The sequence below is a fragment of the Larus michahellis genome, chromosome 8 (assembly GCF_964199755.1).
Source record: "Larus michahellis chromosome 8, bLarMic1.1, whole genome shotgun sequence".
NCBI classification, from domain to species: domain Eukaryota; kingdom Metazoa; phylum Chordata; class Aves; order Charadriiformes; family Laridae; genus Larus; species Larus michahellis.
Genome location: NC_133903.1, coordinates 13,815,024 through 13,842,720, shown reverse-complemented (window position 1 = coordinate 13,842,720; position 27,697 = coordinate 13,815,024). Strand labels below are relative to the sequence as shown.

Sequence of the window (27,697 nt, the reverse complement as noted above, 5' to 3'; positions counted from 1 at the left end):
AGTAACTGTAGGTGCCCCTAGGCATGGCTTGCTTCCAGAAACACATCAGGAAAACTAGAACAAAGTTAATGTAGCTGTCACGCGGGAAAACACAGGGAGAAAACCTATGAATTTGATGGAATACTTAATAATGAAATATAACAAGTTGCCTAAAATGGGCACAGATCTACAGATCTACACCCCTCTTGTACTGCAGAACTCTTGCCCAGCTGTAGACAGGCCCAGGTATCAGGAGGGAATGTGGTGATCTGAACCTCGCATTTAAAGTACTGCAGGAAGAAGTCTGCCAGCACTGAGACTTCTAAACTTTTTGTAATTAAAAACAAAGTAGTTAAAAAAAAAAAAAATTGCAAAGAAACTTACTGTGTCTTGTTCAGGGACTGAGGTCCTTAACCAGTAGCGCATTGGCGGGTTTGAAGGCTCAGATGCTGTTTGAGCTGCGCACCGGATGGAGTCTTTCCATTGATGTTGGGGTTAGTCCCGACATTCCCGGTGTTTCACAGAACAGCTACGGGCACCCGCAGTGTTCTTCTAAGTCACTGCAGAGCTGGCGGCCCCTTTGCAGCACTGACCACGTGCTGTGTCACTGTGGTTAGCAGTGACTTGGGCAGCTTCTGCTGGACCTCCACAGTGAGGCAAACCTCCTTCAGGAACCTGCATTTTCTGGGTATTCGGTAAAGATGGAAATGACCAAACGACCTGCTCTTTTCTCATTTTAGGTGTCGTGCTGGGAGGCTGTGGCGACAGATCCATTCGTTTCCGTCCAACACTGATCTTCAAGGACCATCACGCGCACCTCTTTCTGAACATTTTCAGTGACATCTTAGCAAACTTCAAGTAAAAAGCAGTTCCCTCGCACTGAACAGCTGATTATGAAATTAGTTTGCATTAATTCATGTCTTCTCTACTCACAAGATAAGTGTAAATTCATAAACTAAGGTTTGTGTTCAGTCTGTAATCCTGCCCAAGGCAAGCTGCTCCGTGCAAACCCAGCCCAGGCAGAGCACTGGTACTGGTCACCAGCAGGTACACCCAGCTGTCCCACTGTGCACTGGTAGAAGCTGTGGCCCTCCATCTTCTGGCTTGGGTCGTAATAATTGCAGAGTCCTCTCTACATTCACGGCCCTGACTATTTGATTGTCTGTGGGCTGGTACAGTCCCTTTCCCAGGTGAGCCGGCTAGATTTACATCCAGAAGCAGCACCAGGCGTGGTGGCACACTGAGCCACGTGCCTGCCAGGCAGAAAGTGCCATTCTCCAGTGGTAGCTGCAATAAAGTTAGGTGTTTTGAGGAAAGCTCTGCTTTCCACCACTGCCAAGTACAGTATTTTACAGAATAACTTCCAGCTTTATCCCCCTGAACACAGCCGTCTGCCGCTGGAGCGGGATGCCTCAGCTCCTCTGTGCCCGCCCTTCAGCCTGCACATTCTGCCTCAGAGGCGCTGACGCTCTCAGCCACACGTGCAGCGCTCGCAGTGGAACTGAGGGACTTGCACTTTTTTTCCCTCATCCTGGATCTTACAGCTTTTGACTTCTCTTACAATCAAACTTTTACAGAGAAGACTACACCCAAAAGTCTATACCCTTGACAAAGCTTAGAGAATCATATAAAGCACACTCTTTCCACCTCTGCCAGCAATCTAGAATGATTTGAGATTATTTTACCATTTGCCCGTAACAAACAATAGCCATTAAATTTATCTAGGACAAGTTCTACGTGAATACTTGAGGTATTTTGTAAAACTACAGCAGAACTGCTTGACCTTAGCCATTACCTGACATCAGAGCCACTACAGCGAAGGTCTAGTCCTAACTGCACATGTATAATGCAAAGTAATTCTATTTTTGTTCAAATAGTGAATTCTTAGTCATTGATACTTCAGAGATCTTCTAGAAAGCCACAGGATCAAAAAGTAGCGACACTTCATTGATGTGTTTCTCTTCAGAGAAGCGTTTCGGATGTCTCTTTGCTTAAGGCTGACTTGGACTAGGTCTGGTGCCTTTTTTTCCTTTTCTTGGCTAGCCAGCATCTGGATTTCGTTTACTAAGTTTAACTTTCTGTTCTGCACCAAAAAAACAGGGACCACAGCAGACTTCACAGTTGCCCTATTAGGATTGGACAATTTTTAAGTACATAATAAAAGAGCAGTTAAAAGATTTACGCGCTTAATACAGCTACCAAAATGTGAAAGGTTTCTTACCTGCTTTGAGAAGTGCTAATCATGGTTTTCCCGTTTTATTTTTCAAGTGCTGGTATTGGGAAACTCGAGCACACTCTCTTCTGCTAGCTTAAAAATAACAGGATTTCTGTAAACCTCTCTGCAGAAACCAGAATTCTGGTACCGGCTGGTCAGAACCTGAGCAGGTTTTTGAGCAGAGGTTGTAGAAATGTCGGGGAAGGACCTGGTGAATTGGTGTTCAGCAAAACTTCATTGTCATCGCTGTCCTCGTAAGCGTGTTATCAGCAAGAGGCGAGTCAAACAGAGAACTGTACCTGGCAACATTTTGGGACTTAGTTTGTTCAACATATCAGTGCAGTAGTTTTAGTAGATGTCTCTAGCAAGTCCCGTACTTTTACGGAGGCAAAGGTCCAGTAATTTGAAGTCTTACCACATCTTCACTTTTATTATGAATACTCTAGGTGTTTTTATAATTTTTACTGACACTCAGTAACTGTATAATTGTGTACAACCTGTTGATGAAATCATGTTAGAGAATACATAGAAAGCAATGCAGCTGAAGCATATACAGTTAATATTGTTTACAGCATACTGTGGACAGTGCCAAATAAATGTTTAAACAAATACTGAACTACACTTCATGGTGTAACTAGTAACTGTACACAGACTCATAAAAAATGACATCTCATGTGTAATCAATATTCTTAAATAAAATATTTATAATTGAACTTCTCCAGGGTTTTTTATTTTACACCTAGTACTTCCCTAAACTGAATGATTAGTGCATATTAAACATAATCTTGTGAAGGTAAGCCTCCAAAAACCACACCGTATGCACGGTCCACTGTATTTTGCTGCCGTGGTGCTTAAGCCAAGGAGCATTTCTCTTTTCCTTTTGATGCTGCTGTACCACACGGTATCGGCCAAAGTTTAAAATAATGGAGCCCCCATTAGGAAAAGTTCACCGTGAATAAATAGCAGATCAGGGTCAGCCTGTGCACTTAAATGGCAATTTTACTTACCTGCATCTGGTGATCCACCCAGGTTTCAATACGCGTGAGGAAGAAACAGGGCAAAGAACACTCCAGATTTCTCTGTTGGTGAGGGTCAGTTTATTTGCCATTGTTTCAAGTGAGGTAACAGCCAGAAGAGCAGTGTAAGAAGTTTAACTTGCTTCTGACAATTCAAAAAAAAAGTTTTACACATTACAGGTGCTCAGGTTTGATTCTTTCTCAGGTTTAAATCCTGCTCCTCATTCCTACTGAGGTTTTGGAAAAGGAGGAACCATACAACCACCACAGGCTAAGAGCACTGTCCTTCACGGACACAGGCGCTGAGGTGATCAACCCTGCAAGGTCAACAGAATACGAAGTACGCATATTCCCAGCCTTAATTCAATACAGTTTTTGGGTGCCTTACCTTTTTTCTTTCCATTTTAGGTAAGCCCAGCCTGGGGGAGTGGGAAGGGTATTTGGCAACAGAGCTTTTGATGATAGGCCCCAATCCCATGTGTAAACCCATGAAGGGATGCAGATGACTTGTTCCCCAGGCTACGTGGTTTCTTCACAGAAGACTGCTTCAGTCACGTGGTCCAAGATAATTTTTGGTAATATTTACTGAAGTTTTTGCAACTCAAACGTTACAGTGTTGATTAAATGTCATTCGTACATACAAAACCACAAACATGAGCATATGCAAAGACGGACAAGCAGTTCCAAATTTTCAGATGATCATTTGGATCCAAACCAAACAAAGGACGCCAGACTGTCCCTGTAACTCGGGTACATTTTCCCTTTCTTCCAAGGGGAAAGCTATTTCTAGGAGAGGCTGCAGGAACGCTGTCCCAGTCTTTAACTGACGCTTACGGCTGAACCGTGTGTCTTAGAACACACGCCCTCATTTTGCCTAGTTACGTTCACACCCTGGAAGACCTTGCCCAGAGACCCCACGCACCTTACACAGCATCACGTACCGCTCTTTCCAGTCACCCCCAATTCATTAATGCGGGAGCCTGTACCCTGACATCCAGCATTGGTCACTGTATGTATGTTTCAGACAAGTTTGAATTTCAAGAGGCTTCCCAGTCAAGCTAAAATCCGCTAAAAGAAACAATGAATTTAAAGTGAGGATGCTCTGGCAGAGTTACTGCGTTTCACTTCAAGAGTTTTTCCTGTTTCAAAACAATGGAAGAGGCGAGCTGAAACCGTCAGGGCCAGCATCAGAAACTCCTCCTGCTGCAGGCTCCAAGTAGCACAGTGTAGACTTAGACCTGCCGGTGACCACACACATCACTGTACCCAACACGGAAGAGCCGCTGCTCACACCTTAATCAAGCTGCAGAGACACTTAGTCCAGTGGATTGTTCTTTACCATTTCTACTTCCTATGCTGAGCGCACTTACCAGCAGGCTTTGCACGGGAAAATGACAGAAGTACGTCAGTTTGGTGAACTAATTAAACTTCACAGAAGAGTAAGCACAATGAACACGCGACAAGGAAAATCACTGGAAATTATCTGCTGTATGACTCGAGTTCTCCGAATATTTGAGTAAACCTCTGTCTGTCTACAATCTGGCCAAACTTAATTGTAAAATATAAAATATCTGTACTATTATACCGCTTGAACTGGAGAAGTAGCTCCCCCTTGCTATCTCCAACTTCATCCAAAGTCATCACTGTCTCTATGGGACAGTAAACGTCATTCCGTCTTCCCCAGAACGTCAAGTGAGCCACTTTGACAGTGCAGCCAGTTTCACTTAAGTAGATTAATCCAATAATTCGTCTGAAAAAGTAGCTCATACCATACAACATGGCACCAGCAAAGAGGGTGATGCCAGTTGTATACAAGAGGACAGTCTGTGAAACCTGGTCTTGCAGGTAGAGGTAGCAGACGGGCGGCAGCGTGACCACGGTGGTGGCAGTCTGTAACAGCTTCAGTCGGGACAGTACCCTGCAGTACTTAATCCCTGGAAACCTGTAGACCAGTTTGAATTCTTCTGTTTTCTCCTCCACAGCCTTTTGTGGGACCACAGCAGTGGGGGCCGAATGGCACCGACACAAAGACGGCTCTCGCTGTCTCCCAAGACAATGATTCACAGCACTCGCTCGCCAGTTCTGTGACTGCAAGCAGGGCGGGCGAACATCTTCCTTTTTCCATGACCTCGTCCAGAGCTGGTTTTGTAGATATCTCCCAAAAGATGGTGCCACGCAGACTTTAGTCCTTATTCTGCAGAGCCTGGCCTGTAAGGAAACAGTCCCACAGGTCACCAATGAGTTGTCTTTGCAACCAAATCCCATTTAGCTCAGCATCTCTTCCTCAGGCACCTGGAGACAGGTACCACAAGCCCCCCCGCCCCAGCTCACCGTAGCCTTATACCTAAAACTGGTGTTACCTGAGGGAACAGGTGTTTGTGCTCGCACCCCCCCTGCAGAGGAGGGAAGACACTTTCGATGCTACAGGTGCACGACCCCTGCGCATCCCCCGCCTCTCTCTGAGCCACATCCGAGTGGAAACACCAGCACTACCGGGGGCTTCCAAGCAAAGAGAACCTGCGGCTGCCAGCCACTGACACGTTAAATAAACACTGAAATGGTAATTTCAGGGAAACCGAGAAAAGCGGACTAAGCACGACGAAAGGGAGGAGAGCATAAGCAACGCCGAAGGAGGGACCAGACACAGGAACGTGCGGAGCAACAGAAGACAAAAGGAAGCACGGGAACTTGCGTGCTGCCTCATGCCCCGCGCTGCTCCGCTCAGCGGCGGCCTCAGGCTCGGGCCGGGGCGGCCACCGCCGCAGAGCTCGCCGGGGGCTGAGGCAGATCAAAGGGGCCGCTGCCCCTGGCATCCTCCGGATGGTGGCGGCGCCTCCTCCGGGCCCGGTCCCCCTCCTCCGGGCCTGGCCCCAGCCCTCTCTCCCCGGGCCGTTACTCAGCCGTTGTGCGCCCCCCGCTCCCCCTCAGGCGGCCGCAGCCGCCGTCGCCTCAGGGGCGGCCCCACTGCCCGGCCCCGGGTGAGAGCCCCTCGCTGCCGCGTCTACGCCCCGCTCACCGCCGCCATGGCTCCGGCGGCCCCGCGGGAAGGGGCGGAGCGGCACCGCACCTCCCGCTTCCCGGCCTCCCCCGCGGCGGCAGCCCGTGCCCTGCCTTGCCCCGCCCCGCCGACATGGCGCCGCCGGCCGTGCTCTGCCTCTTCGACGTGGACGGCACCCTCACCGCCCCGCGGCAGGCTGGTCTCGGGGATGGGACGGGGCGGGATGAGGCGGGGACGGGGCCGGAACTGGGGGCCGGGGGCCGGGGCCGGGGCTTGAGGAGGGGCCGGGCCGGGCCGGGCCGGGCGGAGGGGCCGGGTCGCGGCTCTCCGCGCGCCCACCGGGCCCGGAGCGGCCACGGGCCCTCAGAGACAGCATGGACAGGCCCATCGGATTCTGCAGCCGTTCCCGTGGCGCCTGATGGGCAAACTGCAGGTGCCATTTAAGGGAAGAAAGAAGCCCTCCCTTTGCATTAAAGCCGTGCACGGCGCTGCTGGGTTTTAGTGGCTGTTGCCAAGCGGGGCCGCCGGGCCCAGGGCGGGTACTGACGGGCCTTTCCTCCGCCGGCAGAGGATCACGGCGGAAATGGCCGCCTTCCTGCAGCAGCTGCGGCGGAAGGTGCGGGTGGGCGTCGTGGGCGGCTCCGACTTCGCCAAGATGCAGGAGCAGCTGGGGGATGACGGTAAGGGCCGGGGCTGTGGCGGGGAAATGGAGGGGAAAGCCCGGTCAGCCCCGCCTCCCTCGCTTTTGACTTCTTTCCGGGCTTGGTCGGGGTGCGCTCAGTCTACCAGAAGCCGTCCGTGGGCGTCGGGAGGCTGCAGCCGCGTTTGGGTTTTGCTGGTGTGTCGGTGTCTCGCTGAGGGACAGTCGCCGTTAGCGAAACCCAGGCCGTGACACGGCCCGTAGTGCGCTGGCTGCTCGCAGGCTCACCCAGGAACCGTGCGGTTCTGCCAGCTGAGGGGCTGCCACGTAGAGAGGGACTCTGCTGTAGTCCTTTGAGAGGCATTTCCTTTTCGGTATAAAAGACTCCCTTTAATTGTCTTTACTCAATCGATGCCACTGATAGCCATCTGTAACGCCCAGGTAGCTCAGAATTGGTTTGGCTGACAGGCAGTCGCCACTGAGCCGTACCGTCCTGCGCTGCAGTGAGATTCTCACAACTCTTGGGCATCTACTGTAGATTAATAACATTGATAAAATGAACCTAAAATGGTAGTATTTGGTCTGCTCTCTAGCCAGGCTGTGTGCCAGGCTTTTGTAACGTTTGAGGTGTTCGGTCACTTCCTTACATTTAATGCAATGAGACATACTTGCAGGAGAGGAAGAACCTTTAAGCAAAAATACAGGTAGCTGAACTGAAAGGCTTCAAGTGATTCGATGTGTGTGTTAATCGTGGAGAGAAAGGAGAGTAGTTTTGATCTTGTGCTCCACATTATGCTGCTGAATCTTTCAGGCTTTATGATCTAACGTTTACTGTATTTTAACCTCTTTCACATGTAAGATAATTCCGCATTAAAAATACAAGGGAAATTGCAAGTTACTGCCTTTTTGTTTGGTTGTAGTGGTTGAAAAATTCGACTACGTTTTTCCAGAAAACGGTCTTGTAGCATATAAAGATGGTAAATTCTTGGGCAAGCAGGTAAGTGTGAAATTTCCAGTATGTGAAAGAGACATTTTCTAAGGAAGATTTTCCTTTGTTGCTACAGTGCAGTCCTCTGTCATCACACTTCTAAGGCCAAAATTGCTGCTATTTTCATGTGTTAGTTCTGTAACAGATCATTCATTCGTCACTCTGATTCACGTAATGACAGTCTTCACCTTGAGCTTTATTTTTTGGGGTATTCCCAAAACCAAAAGCTATTGGAGTCTGGAGCATCTGATCGAATAAGAACAGTAAAAATTCTGGAACAGCCTTTTCCCTCAGCTCATGCAGAGGAAATGTGGCCAATCCCTCTGCTCCTGGAGGTCCTATGGAATACGGCATTTCATAGCTGGTGTCTGTTGGGCCTTAGGGTTCAGGAGGTTTCCTGTAGATCTCTCGTAGCTGCTTTGTAATATTAATTCATAGTGCACATTCCGATATGTTGTATAAGCTAAAAGGTAATACTCTAAATTAATATAAATGTGCAACTGATTCTAGATACCCTAATCACCTTCATTGGCTCAATGTAAGTAATGGAGATTAAAATTGTAAAAGAGATCCTGGCGGAAGTTGCTGACGTGAGCGGTGGTTTCCAGTTTACTCCAGTAACAATCTTGGTTTGTTCACATGTGGCTGCAGTAAATGTTAACTGCAAGTTTTTGTTTAGGTCTGCTGTCTTTGACCCACAGTGTTTCCTTCTAAAGGAGGTTACTAGTAGGGAGCATACTAAATGAGAGTTTGGTATTATGGTTTAAAAAAAAAGCCCAAATAAAAAGAAAAATGCGAGCTGTTAGTTCATCAACTGAGAGTTAGTTATTGAAGGCATGTTTCTTTGTGGTATTAACTGTGCCTGATTATCCAATGTCTGTGTTTTCCATGTGACTTGTTTTTAGAATCTCACATTCTGGACCCTTGGTTGAATGGTATTTATTTTGTTAGAGCATTCAGGGTCACCTGGGCGAGGACATACTTCAGGATCTGATCAACTACTGCCTGAGTTATATTGCAAAGATCAAACTGCCAAAGAAAAGGTATGTGCGTAGACGCATCTCGTGTCACCATGTTCTCCATGTTACAGCCTTGAGCATCAATATGTAAAGCACTCTGCTCAGCAACAAATGAATAGTTTGTGGTTTAAGAAAACTGTGTACGTGAAACAGAGCTCAGTCCGCCCATACAAAGGCAAGGTCCCAGCTGGAGCACAGGATTTGAAATACTGATTGAGCATTTTTATTCAAGAGGGAAGGAAGTTCAGTTTGAAAGTGGGAGTATTTCTTTGACATGTTTGGAATTCAGCAGCATAATGTTCTCCGGAGATGAGAAGCGTGCAGTAAGAGCAGTCCTGTGTGACATGTGAGGGTGCAGCTGCTCCAGGCATTAATACAAACCGCATGTGAGGTTAGCTAGAAACACTGCCAAGATTGCTCTAAATCTTGTCGCTTCACCCCAAAGCTGACAGACTGTCCTGTCAGGGTCTGAGAACTGGCTTGACAGGATGCTCCCGTCGTACTTTTAAAACCAAATCATACTTCTGAAAGTCAGTAAGGGGGATGTTGAGGTTGCCAGATTCAAATAAAAGTCCAAAAGAGTCCTTGATGCCAGAGGTACTGGTTCCTACATGTTGTTTTTCATGCCTACAATGAGAGGCTGAAAGGACATCTGATTCCCATTGTCTTCAGAATTAAACAAAAGTTCTTTGTGATATTCAGTATTTTGAGCAATTTTTGATCTATTTTCTGTCTTGTTAATCAATTCTTTTTCAGGGGCACTTTTATTGAGTTCCGAAATGGGATGTTAAATGTGTCGCCCATTGGAAGAAGCTGCAGCCAGGAAGAACGAGTTGAGTTCTATGAACTTGATAAAGTGAGTTACAACTCTTGAAAAATATCCAACTCTTCTGGAAGAGGCAGTTATGGCCAGGTTATGATTTTTAAAAAGCTTTTCTACTTTGTGCAGTTCTTTTCCTTTTAATCCTTTCCACGTGGTTGAACTAACAACTTAGTTCAGACTTCAGGAAATATACAGGAGTTTTTTTGTTGCCGTAGCTCACAATGATAACTTGTAGAGCAGGAGGGTTTGGCTCATGTTTCTTTTAAGCCTGTATCCAGAGTACCGAACATCCTACCTCTGCACACAGGGTTCCTGAAAAAATCTGTCTTAGATAAAACCATACTTATCTGGAATGCTCCTTAGTATACCAGCCTTTAGCCATTCAAATCAATAAAACTATTACTTTTCTTGTCAACTCTTTAAAGCCTTTTAAAGCAGAATTTAAAAGCTGAGGTCAAACTATTCACCATTTATTTTCTGTTGTACACAGCTAAAGGTGCAGGCTGAAATGAATCTGAGCCATGCTATCAGTTCTGTTCCCTGCTAGACCGTAACAACTGTTTCTGACCTGATACAGAAACTGAAATCTAATTCCTCAAAAGCAGTCTTTGCCTGTGACTCACCTAATGGATGCTGAAAGATATCTAAGCCCAAGGCATTCTGAAAGTACCCTTTCTGGAGTATATGGCATCAGAAGATCAGTACCAGTTTTGAGACTCTTCCTATGCCTCAGTCCCCCCATTTGTAAAACTGACTTTTACTGGGAGTTGAAGCATACTTCCTTAGTATTCTAAGATTTTCAGATAGAAGAGCAAATACCACAGCATGTATGTGAAGTTTTGCTCTTATTTTTCACAAGTTGGAACAGATTAAAGTAGAAATATTCTCAGCGTGCTTTCAGTAATAAAAAGTATAGCTATAGCATGCTAGTCGTGGTACTCAGACCTTTGAATATTTTGGGGGTGGTTTTGGAGGTTATCTTTTTATTGATGAATTAACACAGCATGTAACTGATGTTGTGTTTTGGCTTTTTTTAACAGAAGGAACATATAAGAGAGAAATTTGTAGCTGATTTACGAAGAGAATTTGCTGGAAAAGGCCTCACATTTTCTATAGGTATCACGTTTAAAATATCATTTAATTTAAATATTATCTAAATCATATCCTCTTATGGGCATGACATACCCCATCTCATTTGTGGGACGGTTATCTTTCTGGGGGCGGTTGCAGGCACTGCCTGCAAGACTAAGGCTCTTTTTCCTCTTAAGCTTTCATTTGGTATGTTTTAATTGAAATCCATCAACAAAGAGAACTTCATTTCTTGTCATCAGTCCATTGTCTTTTAATGTCAGTTGTGTGACTGATTCTGCTCATTTTGAAACATATTACATGCTTCTGATTAGTCAGAGTTGTTTCTGCGAATCAATTTTGATCAGAAATACTACATCAGTACTGTTCTGGTAGCCCTTGGTTCTTCAGCTCTGTAGCTGCATTGTGTGGGAAGAAGGAGAGGAAAGAAAATGCAAAAGCAAGTGCAAGCTTAAAGAGAAACGTGATACTAAGGGGGAATTAGTTTTCCATGCATTTTTTTATCCCCCCCCCCCCCATATATTACTACGTTGTTATTTTTCAGAATTGTAAAAAAGTGTGGTTGCCATTAGAGCTGTGGTATTGAAACACTAAGGCAGAAATGAACAGCAATACAGCTCTCCTGAAGTGTGTTGTAAATACCTTTTTGACACCCGCTTTGTGTGGGAATCTTGCTTTGATGTATTGGTAAAGTCCAAGGGTTTGGAACTGGAACAGGTGTTGTCCTGTTAGGCTTTGTTACAAAGGCTGATTTCCTCCCTTCTTCTGTTCTGAAAGCCTTAGAAAATCTTTTGCATAAGACTTTACAGCTGTACGTGCACCAATGGCTGCATTCATTCATGTAGTTTCTTTCTAAAAGTAAAAACATTAAATGTGATTTTTAAAATAAGGTTTAGTTTGTTGAGAGCAGTCAGTGTTTGGGAACATGTTAAGACTTTCATGTTTGTTTAATGGGTAAATAATAATCTGTAAGTCACAACTGTAATAACTGATACCCTATAAAACACTTTCTGTACTTGTAAGACTTCATTCCAGGGTCTCATAACATTTCTGTGACTTCTGCAAAGCTCCCTCTACCAAAAATCTGACCCAGTTTAGTTTTTCCTCACTTACGCTCCCCTCAAGAATGTGTTCTTATAATAAAACAAACTTTGTTGGCTCATGTCTATGCTAGGAGGCCAGATAAGCTTCGATGTGTTCCCAGATGGTTGGGATAAGCGGTACTGCTTAGGAATCGTTGCCAACGATGGATTCAAGACTATTTATTTCTTTGGAGATAAGACTATGCCAGTGAGTATATTGTTTTGTGTATACATTTCAGAGCTGTTTTAAACCACAAACACCATAGGTTCTAACCAGTTGCCTTATGCCTGACAAGAACTGAAGTCAGAATGTAAATGTGAAGGCGTCCGTGTTTAACTGGCTGTGCCGTACTGGCCAGCATAATGCAGGGAGATGGCCCTGAGCATAGACTTCTCCTGTGTTTCCTGAAGGGAACACAGTGTTCTTGACAGGCTTAATATTGGACTATGTTTGTAAACTGAACTTCTGTAATTATGTTAAAAACCTAGGTGACATGGCTATATAGAACTCATTATCCTCTTTGGTTATTGTAGATAGATGCTTCTTGTTGGCTAGTGATTATTAAACGTATTTATTTTCCATTTAATTTAATACTGTTCCTCTGGTAACCACTCACTCTGTCGCCACACTGGGGACCTGAAATTATATATAATCCCTGTCCCCAGTCATTGGAGGTGAACAGCTGGAGCTGAACAGCTCTGCCGGGTGATTCAGAGGCTTTTGGAAATGCTGAGCAGGGACCTGACCAGAGCTAACGAGGGCAACAGCAAGCACAAGGACTTGGATGAAATTCAGGCTGTCTGAATGCAGCCGAGGGACAGTGTCAGGCTAAGTGTTATAAGAAAAGGCTTCGTTTTCTAAGAACTTACAGTTTTATAAGTTACAAAGAATTTTATAGTTTCATAAACCTTAAAAGGCCAAGTTTCTTTTATAAGAAAAAGACAAGCTCTAAATGAAAGGGGTGATTTCTCCTTGACACCAGCTGCAGAAGTAATTACTTGTCCCTCTGGCATAGAGCTTATGGGCAGTTGGTTTTAAACCCTATCATTGGCAGTGCAGCGTTGTCAGAGTTTTGAATTAGCAGGAGTTGCTGCTGACTCGCTGGAAAGCAGCATGGCGAACAACGTACAAAATTAGGTGCTGCTTCCTGTAGTGCATGAAGCTGCGGCTCTCAGGGATCCCTGCTCATGCAGGTGGCAGCGCCTTTGTTCCGGAGCCAGCTGTGAAACGATGTTTTCATCGCTCTCCTGGGATTAGAAACCAGTTACAAATGTTACATCAGACCAGTAGCTAGCAAGGCCAGAACACTACTGCAAATAGCAAAGGACCAACAGTCTTAACAATGATTTACCTAAAAGGAAAGGAGAGGATAATGCAAATGAGTTACAAATACCACGTGCTGGTACAGTGTTCTGTAATGAGCTTTATACCTTTATATCAACAAGTAAACAATTGTAAAAAGTCAACACGGGGTTGCTGTACCAAACTAAAGACACGGCTAAACTTACACTGAGAGTTCTGCTCTTTCATTACCAATTCCAACATGCAGGTTGGAAGTTCTCATGCCAGTGTTTGTGGTGTTCAGCAGAAGTTTCAGCCCAGGTTTGCTATAAACGCATTATACAAAATCTCAAAATGGTGGTTTGCAGTTTCTTAGCTTTCTGGAAGACATCTCAGCCACGACTATGTTATCTCCCTTCTTTCCATAATTTCCTTTACATGTCCCTTTCCCACGCCTAGACTGTGACTATACATGAAGGTAAATAACACTAAATCCTCTTCTGCTTTTTTCCTCTTGTGTTTTCAGGGAGGGAATGACTATGAAATTTTCACAGACTCCAGAACAGAAGGCCACAGCGTCACTTCCCCAGAGGATACAAGAAGAATCTGTGAAGAGCTATTTTTTAAATAGGAGACTTTTAGAATTCACACTTACAAAACGGTTAAGACAGTTCAGGAACTCAAAACCTCTTCCTTCATCCTGTATTTTTTTTTCGTATTTGGTCAGTCATTACAGAAGGGAAGCTGATATTTAAAAGATGAACATTTTACAGGTTTTTTTAAATACTACCTTTTGCTATAAAGACACGCATTATAAGACAGTTGGGATTTCCTTGTTTAAAACTGGAAAAGGAGTAAGAGAGACAGGTTTTATTTCTTTCTGGGGGTGGGAAGGTAGAACTGAGCCAGAAGTCCCTGACCTCACACGTGTTCCAGTGCATGGTCACGAGGTGCATTGAGTCTACCACCACCACCGGAAAGGCTGGACCAACTGGTGCTAAAGTGACCTCCTCAGTACAGTTGTGCCAATGCACAGTACGGTTCATGGTACCTACACTTTTTGCAGACTGTTTTTAAATCTAAAAAATAAAAAAATTATTAAAAAATAATGAAAACAACTTGAGCATAGTAGCAAAATGTATTTCTGTCACTAATTACACTTTTGATTTTCCTGGTAAGACATTAACGGTAGATGAGATTTCAGCACTAAGAAAAATGACCTAAACTATGTTTCTGTTAAAATTCAAGTTGAAACATGACAATCAGCGTAACTGTTAATATTACTTTTCTGGCATTGGGAAAGTAATATCGTGTATGAAAAGTTTAATTTAGTAAAGGAGAATAAAATCTCATTTTATCATGAAAAATTACTCTTTCAGTTTTATTGGCAATTAAAATATGTAAAGCAGACCTGTTGTATGTTGCCTGTCTGTACAAATAAATTATTTACTTGAATCTTTCCCATTCCAAGTTTAAGTGATACTTAGTAAAAAAGAGGAGAATACAGTCTTTGTGTACAAACCAAAATCCCCCAAAAGGGCTTCCAAAAAAGGAGCAGCTGTGATGCCCTCATGCATCAGAACTATCTAGTCTGCTAAAACCCTTCTCATGTGCCTAATTCATTTTAACGGGAACAGACTTTGGACCAGAACCATCCAGTAGTGCAGGAACTCTTTAAAGATGGCCAGATGTTAATAGCTACCGCTTTGTGTGCAGACACCTGATGTGTCTGATTATTTGGTTACTTCGCTGCCATGAGTGTTTCCTGCATTTGCAGAACGTTACCGTTGCAAAACATCCTGTGCAGCATCAAACCCAGATTTGTTTCCAGCCTCAAATACAACCCGCTGTGTGCACATACCTGCTCGTGTTCAAATCTTAAAAGCTTGCTAGTCAGTCTTGCACAGCCACTGCCAATAGCTAAGGTTTATCTTCTGCCTCTCATGCCAACAGCTGAGAAGCAAACGTTCTCTCTGAGGGGAGAAAAAACAGAAAGCAAAGCAACCCACAGCACCCAGTTCCTTGCTTACATCGTACTTTCTGTAGAGCGAGTTGGAAAAAGCAGGCAGGCACAATCCTTCTGTGCTTGGGTCCCATCCCCTGAAGCCTGGCTAAAGCTTTGCATACTGGCTGCTCCGTCTCAGGAGCCCCTTCTGAAATGTTCTGTCGTCCTGCCCCGAGTTTCACGTTAAATGAGCATGAGCAGGCTATGCTGTCCCTCCCTGTTACCCCCTACTATATGCTAATATAAATAGTAGCTAATATTAAATATTATATAATGAAAATCAAGGTATTTACAGAAGTAGCAGTATATATTATGCACAAATCCATTAAGCAGCTAAAAAACTTGCTAAATTACTCCCCAATTGTTCTGGTAATGACAGTCAGTTGATATTACAACACTTTTAAAAAAGCTTTTAACTCTCATAATACAGGTGTGCATAGGCAGGCACCCTCTTCTCTTTGATGCTAATCCATCAGCTTCCACACCAACTGCGCAGAGAGCAGACACAAGACATACGTTAAAGCACTATAATGGTTGCGTTTATTGTAAAGGAAGCAGCATGTGATATTCCAACAAGCTGGACAGTGTTAAAACCACAACTACCAAGTCTTACCGTTAAGAAAAAAAAAACAAAGGAAACTCCAAAACCCTGCTCCAGGTTGGTCATTATCGTACACTACAGTGTAATACAGGCACAGCTGAGGTCAAACAAGCCACTAACCTCCGTACATCTGCGCTCTCCGGATCAGACCTCCAAACACACCATCTGCTGCAAAAGAGGCCTAAGACATTTCAGGACAGCGAGTGCCTATTGTTAAAACTGCAAAGAGGCAGCTGAAGTTACGCTGTTTCACACAACTCACAGAAGAGTATCATGCCATCTTCTTTTTTTTTTTTTTTTATTTGCAAAGTCAATAAAAATCCACTGTTAGGAACATAATAGAGAACAATGCTTCATTTGAAAAAAAGACGTGGAAGACAAACAGAACAGAACGAGTTTAGTTGCACTACAACTACATGAAATTTTGCAGGAAGCGTCAGGGCAAGGGTGACCATACCACATCCTACCAAGCAAGTTTTCCAGGGAAACAGCTGCGGAATCTACTTGACCGAGACAGCTGAGCTTATTAAGTAACTCACACGGTACTTCATACACGGTCATCTGAACAGCATAAAACTTGCTTTTCAGAAGTGGAGTTATTCTGCCTGCGCAGTGACATACCACGGCAGACATTCAGCTACACGCAATCAAGACGGTTATTGTCAGCTTTGTCTAAATCCAAACACAGTCAGAGGCTATGAAGTATCCGCTACTCTACAGCTTTCTGCCACTTACCTTGAAGCAAATTTTTTAAATTTCAATTTGTTTTTTTTTGTTTGTGGGTTGTTTTCTTTTTTAATACTGGCCTATAAAATTTGTTGCTAATCAACCATCAAGGCACCTAAGTAAATTCACAAACAATCCAGGCTTTAAAACCACAATATCCCAGACATATGCAGACATGCCGTTTGCAAATGGTGCACCTGAAGGGCACCCAACCCTGACCATAGGAGCGTAACCACCAGATGGAGATTTTCCACCCTGCGGCAGCTGCTCTGTTTGTGAACTTCCTTCCACGAGGAAAACAAACGGCAGCAACGAACACCTCTCTCTCAAGACAGGGCACCCAGGCCCTGTTACCAGCACTAAGTGTACCCCAACCTTTACCGAAGGGCAGCTGAAGGGAACATGGTGCTTGCACACCTCTGGGACTCGGAGTCGTGCCTCTGCCACGGCTGCCCGCACCAGAAGAGCTCTCCTTCAAACCTCTCCCCTGTCCCCCTGGGCATCTCCTGGAATCAGTTCACAAGAGAAAAGAAAAACCAAACCTCCCCCCCTCCACCAAGCACACAAACTAGGTCTCTTTAAAATACATTTGTTGTAAACACATTACGATATATTTTTTTCATTAGCATTTGAATTGCCTGTTTTTGTTTTTGGTTTTTTTTTTTTGAGGCCAGCCGTAAAAATGGTAATTTTGGCCTACTTCTGCTTTATTGACAATGCAGTATTTCCTCCCGCACAATACGTAGAATATTCTTAGGACAGGTCCCCTGCAGGCAGTTGTTGAGCAGTGACCACGCAGGCAGCGGCCGCGCTCCCTCCGGGACACCTCAGGAGCTGACGACATGCCCTGACCAGGTCTCATGCTTGGTTCCAGGAGCTAGATGGGTAATCACCACCTCCACCGCCTGAAGCTTCTCGTTCTTCGGTGGGATGGTGCACATCTTGTAGGTGACCTCGTCGCCTGCCACAGGAACATACTCGCCTTCGATACTGTGGAGGGGAAGCATCAGTTAATCATAAATCACATAAACACTCTTACTCTGCTGCAGCTTATTTAAATTTTTACCATAATGATTATCTTAGGTGCTCAAGGTATTTCTGGTTTTTTTATAGAGCCCAGCATTCAACAAAGCTTGAGGTTGATTTTAGTTGTCTTGCAGCAAAATCCTATGAAAACACTATAAACACCAACACCACCCTAAAAAAACACACACCAAAAAAACCCACACTCTAATATGCCTTAAAAAATAACCAGCCTTATCAACATTGCTGTGAACCACGCAACAACCTCTTACTCGCTGGCAGCACTAGAGGGCAGGGCTGACACTGTTTGGCACTTCGTTTGGGGGTTTGTTTTTTTAAACTATAGGAAGTTGATCTTTTTTTTTTTTTCCTCCTGTCACGCTTCTGAAGCTTTTTTTTTTCTCTTTTCTTTTTTTTTAAAGAAGGATTGTACCGTGTCAGTCATTGATTTTACCTTTATTTTACTCCACCATAACATAGTTCATCTGAGGTATGAAAAAAAACAAAAGGGAGCCCACGTAAGATACAGTGTGGAATACTTCAGAATTACTTGCTGTGAACAAAGAGCGTTCTGTGATCCTGACGTGTTGCATCACAGAAATTCTCCTCCAGCATCCAGCACTTAGGAAGATTTCCAAGAGTCTCTCACTCCTTCCTAGCCTCCACCAGCACAATGACGTGGGATGCCGGGGGACTCGCGCTGTTAATTTGTTACTGCATACAAGACACTGGAAGCAGTGGGAAACGGCAGAAGGGCTGTCACCTTCTGCCCAGAGTTATGTACTGATGAAACAGACACCTGCAAAGGGGAACAGCCTTCCTCTCCTCTACCGCTGCGTTCAAGATGAGAGCTTTTTAATAAAAGTCCCAGCATGCTCCAATGGAGACAGGCAGAGATGCCTTCCAACCCGCGTTGCCACGATTCTCTGACAGCACAAAGGATGCTACTTCACCTCTCTTTAAATACACCTACACGATCCCATACTCAAGTTCCCCTTCTCTGACAACCTAGGCTCTAAGATTTTAAGATTTCTTGTTGTTTGAGGGGCTTTTTTTCAGTGTTTCTCAGCAGCATTTGTATTTGTGAACAGATAAGCACCACTGAGTTTGTTACTTGCCTTCGCTGAGAGCACACTGGGAGCATACTCACACCACCCAGGAATTTTACCCCACAAAAGTTTCTGTTACGGCAAGAACCTAGGATTTTAGCAGTGCCCTTCATATCCACTCTCATCTCGTGACCCGTTACTGTTACAGCTTTTCTATTGCAGGAAAGACTGGCAGGACTGATAGGAGGTAAATACACTGTCTCTTACTGCCAGTTGTAACTTCACATCAGACTTTGCCTCTCCCACGAGTTTTGCAAAACTGTTCAGCTTCATGTCCTGCACAGCCTCTCGCACACCCTTCTCCCTTCAAGGGCTGTCTCAGCTTCTGCTCCCCTCTGACTCGTGCATGGTGGCTGCTGCTCCGGGAGCTGGTGCATGGGGCTGGGGCTGAGCAGGAGCAGCCTGTCCTCAGGGATGAGAGAGGGCAAGCAGGCATGGACAGGGGAAGCTACAACCCACACATTAGAACTTCTCCTGTGATAAATTCAGAAGAAAAGTCATTGTTTGCTAACTGATTCTATCAACATGATATTGAAAACACTCCTGTATCTAAATATCGATCTAAAACTTGCAACGAGGAGTTAAAGGCATTCCCAAGGCCTGTGGCTTGAAACACATGTCCGTCAGACTGTATTTCCCTGAGCTAAAGCCCTACCCCAGAGCTGCCTGTGACTGCGGGAATCAGACCCAAGAGGGCATGTCCTAAGCTGAACTCTCCAGAGCAGTGCCTGGGAAAATGGCAGTAAATGGAAGGCAGGAAAAATGTTTACAGAAAAGTCAGATAAAGCCTCCCTCATCAGACCTGACAGCCCTCTCCTCCCCAAGCAGGCTGATCCCACTGACCTTTATTTACTTCCATAGTCTCCAGGCCAACCTGTCAGCCCAGCCCCGTATCACACTGGACAGACAGACTATGTTCAAGCTCCCACTCCCAGACTCTTGCTGGGGCTGTCCCTCTTCAGGTATTGCCTTCATTCACAGCACACCTACCCCATTTCTAACAGGTCTAAGATCTCTTCAGGTGTGAAGGGGTTGCACACCCAATACTTACTGTCCTTTAGTGGGCAGACATTAGTTTACCTTTTTTACTGACAAAAGGAATTTGCTACCAAATTCCCTGCAGCTTACCCTGACTTTGAAACAGAGGATTTCAAGCAAGGATGAGAAGATGCTACCTGTACTGTCTCCGAGCCTGACAAGTGGACATAAAGCCCCAACAAGAGACACGAGACAGGGTAAAAACACAAATGAGAACTGGAATGCCATGTAAAAAATGACATCATCTTTCCCGCTTGAATCTCTTGAATGATCCCTTGTTGCCAAAAAAAATTGTTGCTATTGAGTTAAAACCACATTGCCATGAGCAGTAACTCACAACACAACCCATGCAGGATATCGGTCCCACCTGAGCAAGGTCGTATCTTTCAGTGGAAGGCAATACAGCACAGACATTTTATCTGTACAAAGAAACACAGGACTAGCAACACACAGTGAGCAGAAACACTTCCCGGCTCAGACATAATGGACACAGACAATGTGAGCCGAAGTGGAAAGTCTACGCTGACTCAAGTACAGCTGAGCCACTGGAACAAGTTGTAACGAAACATGTTTCTTCATGTGGCCTCAAGCACCGGGACCACCTGCGACAGTGTTTCAGGGGCAGAGACAGAGCAGTTACATGGCGCTGGAGCTATGTAATATACCTACATGATCCCATGCTCAGGTTCCCCTTCTCTGACAAGCTAGGCTCTAGATTTCTTGTTGTTTGAGCATTACAGCCGCCCACTCCACAGCCCCAGGTACTGCCTTTGATTCCTGCACAGAGGATGAACACGCACAGCGAGTGGGGCGCTCAGAGTCACCACTTGGCAGGCATTAAATGAAACGGATGCCCTGCCCAGGAAGGGATCTCATGTTTGGCTGAAAGCATTTTTTTTAACGAACAGGAACCTGACGTTCTTTAAAAGCTCCTGTAAAACAGGATGAGATGCAGTTAGTGAAACAAACATTTGAAATCTGCAAAAGATATCAGTAGGTATGGTTAATGTAGAAGGAAAGTGGATTCACACCATCTCCTGAAGCACATACATAAATAAGTGCAATACATACATGCAAATACATAAAGGCAGTGTTTTAAGCTCCTAGAAAACCCAGATAAATTAGTTACCACTTGAATCTTCAAATTCAAATGGGGAAGAAGCACAGCTTGAATGATAAAATGATGGGGGCTTCATTAGGGTAAGTTTGGTTTAAAATTGAAATATGAATATATACCAAGATGGTAAGAAAGGGTTTGTAGGTGTACCGGTAATCAAAGTGGTCCTGTTTTTTCAAGAAATGAAGAACAAGTGAATCAGTACACACATCAAAACAGTATGCCTAACTGTCATGGTTTCAGCTGGGATGGGGTTGACTTTCTTGCTGGCAGCTGGTGTGGGGCTGTTTTGGGTTTGGGATGAGAACGCTGTGGGTAGCACACTGGTGGTTTCGGCTGTTGCTGAGCAGTCAAGGCTTTTCTGCTCCTCACACCGCCCTGCCAGCGAGCAGGCTGCGGGGCACAAGACGTTGGGAGGGGACACAGCTGGGACAGCTGACCCCACGGACCAAAGGGATATTCCATGTTGTATGACAGTATATAAAGTACCTGAAGCTGGGGTAAGCGTATGACAGTATATAAATCTGAGGTAAGAAGAAGGAAGGGGGGGGACATTCAGAGTTACAGTGTTTTTGTCTTCCCAAGTCACCATTACATGTGATGGAGCCCTGCTTTCCTGGAGATGGCTGAACACCTGCCTGCCCACCGGAAGCAGGGAATGAACTCCATGTTTTGCTTTGCTTGCGTGCACAGCTTTTGGTCTACCTATACTAAACTGTCTTTATCTCAACCCATGAGTTTTCTCACTTTTACTCTTCTGATTCTCTCCCCCTTTCCACCGGGGATAGTGAGCAGCAGTGCTGCGTGGTGCTTAGCTGCCGGCTGGGGTTAAACCTCGACACCAACGTACAATGGGCTGCGGTCAGCGAGAGGAGAAGCAAAGGGACTGGCCCAGGCTGGAGGACTCACTCTCAGCTATCACCAAGAGCCACTGCATCCCTCAGCACTGGTTAGATGACTGGCTGGAGTACTGTCTACAGCCCCCGGACTGCACAGGAAAAAGAAAACAACCAAAAAACCGAAACAACCAACCACATTTGCTGACCCAAATTTCTTGTGCTTGAATCATGAGGTTAATTACTCCTGATCCTTCTTCTAAACAGATCACATTAGCCCCAAAATCTGCACAGCCCTAAGCATTACCCAGACAGGTACACTTTTCTCCACAAGAAAGCACTTCTTACAGGACCGAGCACTATGCTGACAGCATCAGACCCTTTTCGTAGTTTCTCTGCTTATCCAAACTGACACTACAAGAGACTGAAGCTTGTGATAAAACCTCATTCAAACCCAACACGGCTTCTTCTCATCCCCTAGTTTGTCTTATTTCTTTCCTTGCTTGTTAGGGTGACAACTCATCAAGACCAGGCCTGTTCTTTGCAAAGCTGTGTAAAAAGGTTGTGGCCACACAAACAGCTCAAGTTTGATTTTTTGCTTTTGGCCTTCAAACTTTTCTCCTGCAGATCAGATATTCTTTTCTTTTCTGCAGCTTTCTGATTACTCTCGGTTCCTACCAAACATGAGATTATTAACTCATTGCTCCCAGTGCACACAAAAAGCAAGAGGACAAAGGTCTTAACTGGCAGCCTGAGTAAACCGGTTTGTGAACAGTGTTCCCAGCACAGTGCTTGCCGACCAAACGCTGCTTCTGGCATAGACACAGACTTACTCCAGCATTGTTATCCCTACGTGATTCCTAGAAGCGTGAACAAACAACATCCAGATTGTGCAGTACTCCTGGTGGTGTCAAGAAAGAACAATACAATGGCACTTGAAAGGTGGTGAGATGGTATGGCACCAGAGGCATAGCCCTACACAAAGCTGCGGGAAGATCCTCCATCAGGAAGCAATTGCCCTAAACGCTGGGAGGGAAATGAACTGGAAAAGATCAGAGAAAGTAAACAGAGATCTTGGAACAGATTCAGCCTATATACAATATATACTCTATATACAATATAAGTTACCTAGATAATTTGGTAGAGGAAGTTAAACATGGACTTTTTTGATGTTATATATTGATTAAATATTTTTAGATCTGTATTTTTTACTTTTACCCTAACTATATATTAAATGTTGATCTAGAGGAAGGTGCAGACTTTCACTGGTATGCATGTTTTACTCAAAATAATGGATATCTATGTATTCAGGAACTTCAAGAAACTTCAACAAATTAAGCTAAAAATAGGAAACGCTTTCCTGACATTAGTGTCAGAGTGAGACACAATAGAGTGAGTTTTAGATTATCCAGCAACTCCCATTTCCCAGCTCAGCGCCAGTCTGGTACGGTGGAGCATTTTATCCTGCACTATTTTTAGGGAACTGGGAGGTTATTAGGAAATTACCTAAATAAGGAATGTTCTAGTTCTTCCTTCTCACAGCTGCTATTCATATGCCAGGGCTCTAGTTAAACCTCTTGGGACGAAGACTAAGTCACATGGAAACATTTTTTGAACAAGAGTTTTCAGTGAATTCAGAGCCTTGCTGGACAACAAGCCTGCCATGGATCACACCACGTAGCCGCTTCCCATGGATCAATGGGCTGTATTATCTTGTGGGCTTCTTAAAGCTCATTTAACACCTCAACACACCTCCCAGGAAACCCATATTTTTATTAAACGGCAGGACATGACAGAGTAATGAACAATTATGAGTTACTAATCCTGAATGCCCTCCCATGCAGTCCCGGGGTAAGCTGACAGCTCCAGCATTCATTAGCAAAGCCAGCGATGACCTTATCAAGCCGTCTGTCAGGCAAAGCAGAAGCAGAGCTGCCTCTCACCCACCAGTAATACTCAGAACTGGGACAGACAAGTGTGGAAGAGGTCCAACCACTGAAGAATCCCAGCTGTTAATATCCAAGCGCTCTGCTGCAGGACTGCCCTGCTTTGTACCACTGCGGAGAGAACTTCCCAGGAGCTACCTTGTCTAGGGCAGAAGTTGCACTTCCCTCCCAGTACAGCGGATGCATCGTCCTCTTGCCCAGTTCCCTGCAGAGATGGTTTTTGAATCCACGTTCAGGGACAGTTATGGCTCTGTATCTACTTTCAGCTGCTAGTTCAACACCAGGCAGCACACGGTGCATCATGAGGAAGAAACTGGTCACACAAGAGGCAGAGCTTTCCAAGAATGCCTACATGGACTCAGTCAGAGGTACAGAAGACATCTGTTCCTGCAAGCATCCAACTTTGATCCTGTCACAATAATACCTTCTGTTTGCATCTGGAAACCAAAGCCAAGGGCAGTTACATTCTGTCCTCACTAATCACAAAGAACCTCCATGCTCAGGTGGACAGAGTCTTCTTCAATGCCCACTGCCTGGCTTGCAGGTAGAGTGTAAGTCTTGTTTTTGACCTATTACAGTTTATGTCATTTAGGTGGAGATTCTGGGAAGGTTTTGCTACAATCACGACCACAGCAAGATGCTTCTCCTGCATGTACCAATGCAACATGTGAGATTTTGGAGCCAAGGGTTCCAAGGGGAACCCTTAGGAAAAGGCTACCCATGTTCTCTTAATTTCCAAACCCCTCTCAAGTAAGATCTGGTATTCTGCTGGTTTTCCTACCCACCCCAGATAATCTACTTATTTCAGATATTTCGACAGATGCAGCAAGGCACCAGAAAGGGAGTAAGTCAGGAAGGAAGTTGTGCAGCCCAAAGCAAGTAAGTCATCAAGTGCTTTAAGTATTTTGAAGGAAATCAGAAAGCTCAGATTTGGCTTGCCAGAAGTCAGCTGCAGCCAGCAGAAACTGTTTTGCTGCTAGTTCACAGAAAAGGCAGAGAGTCTGGAAAAGTTTGTTCTCTCAGCTCAGATTCATCTCTCAGTTTGTTTGTAATTATCAGATAATTTCCAACCTATATATTGTTACACTCCACCAGAAGAACAGCATCACAGAAGAGCCAGAAGAAGAGATGTGGCATTAATGCTTTGCATTAACCAGTGATCTGGCAGAAAATCAGAGGGAAGAAAGGAGCATGAGAAGATGATAAGATGATCTCTTGCATGGACATGAGAAGCTCAAAGCCAGCTCCTCAATGCAGCAGGGACGCAGCTGGGTTCCTCCCTGCAGGAAGATGTGGCTTGACAGTACACCTCCAGCATAGCCAGAAACTGAGATGCAACAGCAGAGTGGGACTGTATCTGCACCTGGGAGCCCACTGAGAGACCACTTCTGTTCTGTTCAGTACTCATGAGTTACAGGCACTGTAAGCGTAAATCTCCTGAGATCACAACACAACGCACAAGCAAACTCAGGATCTCTCCAGGGACCCAAGGGTGCTGCGTGTGTCAACATCCCGAGGGAAGTATAACATCAATTCTCCAAAGCCATCATTAAGCACGGGGTCAGCAATCCAGCCTGAAGGACAGCCTGGAGGCCCCTCTGCAATGCAGCATTTTCCCCTTCAGAGCCAAGTACTAGCAAACTGCAGAAAACCCACAAGCACTGCACATGTTTTTTCTGTTCCATTAAATCAGCTGCTTTTGCAGAATAAAATCTTCAAAAAAAGGAAGAGTGGTCATTCATTCGTCACTGCTCTCTGGTGAACTGCCTCCTTGCCTTGCCCTTGCAGCTACACAGGCTTCAGGCCAAACCCCAATCAAATGCAAAAGCCCAGAGAGTAAACTAGTATCCCTCATGTGCCTGCTCCCAAATACCCGGGGAAAGCAGAAGAGTGGGATTCTTATGCAGTGCTCTAAAGCACATCACTTGATCTGCTGCTATAGGCACCCACACCCCACCTTGCCCCATCCCCCTGGTCCGTGCCCTCAGGACCCCCCTTTGGAAGGCGAGCAGGGATGATCTGCACAGGCAGCCACCCCCAGCACAAGGGGCACCTCAGCAGCCAGCACTGCAGGGATTCCCCGTCTGCCACATCTACAGGAAGAGCAGCAAGACAGTGAAACGGAAGCCACCAGAGCCATTACATTTCAGCAACAACCAAACCGGCTTGTGAGAGCTGACCTATCCTGCTATGGAACAGCAGCAGAGGAGGTAAGATATCAAGGAGCATACAGTTCTCAGCACTGATGGTACAATAACACCATCAATTTAGTGACAGTGGATCATGATACAGGCTGGTGGAAACGAAAGCATTAACAGTACATGTCACTAGTAAAAATACAATTAAAGGCTTTTTAAAAACTTCACTTCAAGCAAATGAATTTGCCTTTGCTTCCAGCTTTCCAGAGACATTATCTGGAATTATCATCTCAGCAACTCCTCCATCCCCACGCTTGCCAACCAGGGTTCTACACTCACTACTAGCAAGCACATTGTGTTTTCTGTTCTGGAGAAGGGCAAAGTATTAAATTGAGAAAAACAAAATCCCACCACATTCAACGAGCCATTACATTTTCCTAGTACAATTGCTTATACCCACTCGAGAAGTGTTTCCAATAGACACAAGGACGCAGGACTCGCTGTGCGTACATTGCGGAAAGCAGCAGGGACCCTGTGGTTGGTGCCTTTGGCTGGGTGGCAGGGGTGTGAAGGCCTTCCCACTGCGCCCGGACACACATCTGCAGGCAGGAACGGATGCTCCGGTCGGTGTGTATGAGCTGGCTCTAACCTGTCCATCTCAAGCAGCAACAGTGTTGTGGTTGTGGTACGGGGTTTCAGCTGCAGACACTGTGCCTGCAGACCGACCCAAGAAGGTGCCATAAGCATTACCAGGAAGCTGCCGCCACCTGCGGTGACTGATACCAGAGCTGCCACCACACCTCTACCTGCCACAGGAGGACAGCTTAAAAGGAGACGCTACCACTTACCAGTGTCGGCATTTCCAGAGAACTCCAGGCTGCCCTGGCCAATTGTACAGTTTTGTGCGTTTTTACCTAATCAGTTAAAAAGGAGAACTGGCTCCACACAAGTGTTATCAAAAGTCAAACCAAATTTTCTCCGGAATCTTTAGAACTACTCGTTAAAACAGACACAAAAAAACCCTTTAAAATCTGCATTTCGAACTGGTGTTTCTCGTACTTTATATTTATCCACACCTGACAAGTCCAACTTCACCGTAACTCAGGTTCCACTTATAAAACATGTCCATATGCCCACATTCACCTTAAACTTTCACACAGATACTGAAATTTAAAATTTTGCATATGCCAAGTGAATAAGCTTTGGAATGCAACATATATTTGACCTTATTTTTAGGCTAACGCTCACTTATGGAAATGGAAACGCCATGCTAAGTGTTATTATCTTACAAAAATAAATGGAAAGCTATGGGAAACAGGCATCCCATTTTATGGAAGACATATTCGTTGAAGTGTAACCTTACCGCTCCCCAAAGCTTAGGGAAGAAAAAATTTAATTCCCCAAATTAAATTTTTATGTTTAAAATCATCTTAATCTGCAAGACAGGCAGCTGGTCCCAATGCTCAAAACCTTCCCTAATCATCATAGCTTAGTGATGAACACAGGGAAACAGTCTATCTTGCCGAACCCAAACACATACCATTTTATCCACATTCCTGAAATCCTAGCTTTCAGGCAGAATCGATTCAGAAGTAGGTGCCTACACTGCACTGAGACAGTGAACAGACTGATGTCTCTCTCACATTCAGGTTTAACTGAAAAGAATGGCATGGTAAACACACAGCAATCTCAAAACTCGCACTACGCAAACCAGAGTCATTGGAGTCCCCCAAGCCACAGTGATGGTTACAGAATGCTGCTGCAGTAAGCAATGCTCTATTAATAAAGAGCAATGTTTCTAATTCACTGTGAAATAAACTGAAATGAAAGGCATTATTAATTCGTCTTTCCAGTGCTGCCTTGCATCAGAATTAAGACAGTGATACCATCACCCTCCAGCACTAAAAGTTGGAGTTCCAATAATTCAAATACACTCAGAGTAATTAAAGAACACAATGTGTTGAAACCTTCAGTACTTCAATAATAGCACTTTTTACTAACAGGTTGAGGCAGAAACACCAGCTATT

General features: G+C 44.9%; 4 protein-coding genes across 9 annotated transcripts in view; 2 read left to right on the top strand and 2 right to left on the bottom strand.

The window, feature by feature from the left end:
• ABAT (4-aminobutyrate aminotransferase) overlaps window positions 1-2,907 on the top strand; it is a 59,266-nt gene extending 56,359 nt beyond the window's left edge. For all 5 annotated transcript variants that reach the window (XM_074598897.1, XM_074598894.1, XM_074598898.1 and 2 more), the window contains exon 16: window positions 720-2,907. In XM_074598897.1, the coding sequence (XP_074454998.1) occupies window positions 720-841 (122 nt within the window). In that variant the 3' untranslated portion in view covers window positions 842-2,907. The remainder of the gene's footprint in view (window positions 1-719) is intronic.
• Window positions 2,600-6,323, bottom strand: TMEM186 (transmembrane protein 186). The gene is made up of 2 exons (XM_074598905.1): window positions 6,227-6,323; window positions 2,600-5,418 (listed from the first exon to the last, which is right to left on the bottom strand). The coding sequence occupies exons 1-2, from the start codon at window positions 6,233-6,235 to the stop codon at window positions 4,690-4,692; spliced, it is 738 nt and encodes a 245-aa protein (XP_074455006.1). The 5' UTR covers window positions 6,236-6,323; the 3' UTR covers window positions 2,600-4,689.
• Window positions 6,307-14,541, top strand: PMM2 (phosphomannomutase 2). The gene is made up of 8 exons (XM_074598904.1): window positions 6,307-6,403; window positions 6,777-6,888; window positions 7,769-7,845; window positions 8,788-8,879; window positions 9,612-9,711; window positions 10,719-10,794; window positions 11,942-12,057; window positions 13,658-14,541. Exons 1-8 carry the CDS (start codon window positions 6,341-6,343, stop codon window positions 13,760-13,762), a joined length of 741 nt encoding a protein of 246 aa, XP_074455005.1. The 5' UTR covers window positions 6,307-6,340; the 3' UTR covers window positions 13,763-14,541.
• Window positions 14,542-15,653: 1,112 nt separating this feature from the next.
• The window catches only part of CARHSP1 (calcium regulated heat stable protein 1), a 37,966-nt gene continuing 25,922 nt past the window's right edge, over window positions 15,654-27,697 (bottom strand). For both annotated transcript variants that reach the window (XM_074598907.1, XM_074598906.1), the window contains exon 4: window positions 15,654-17,453. In XM_074598907.1, the coding sequence (XP_074455008.1) occupies window positions 17,291-17,453 (163 nt within the window). In that variant the 3' untranslated portion in view covers window positions 15,654-17,290. The remainder of the gene's footprint in view (window positions 17,454-27,697) is intronic.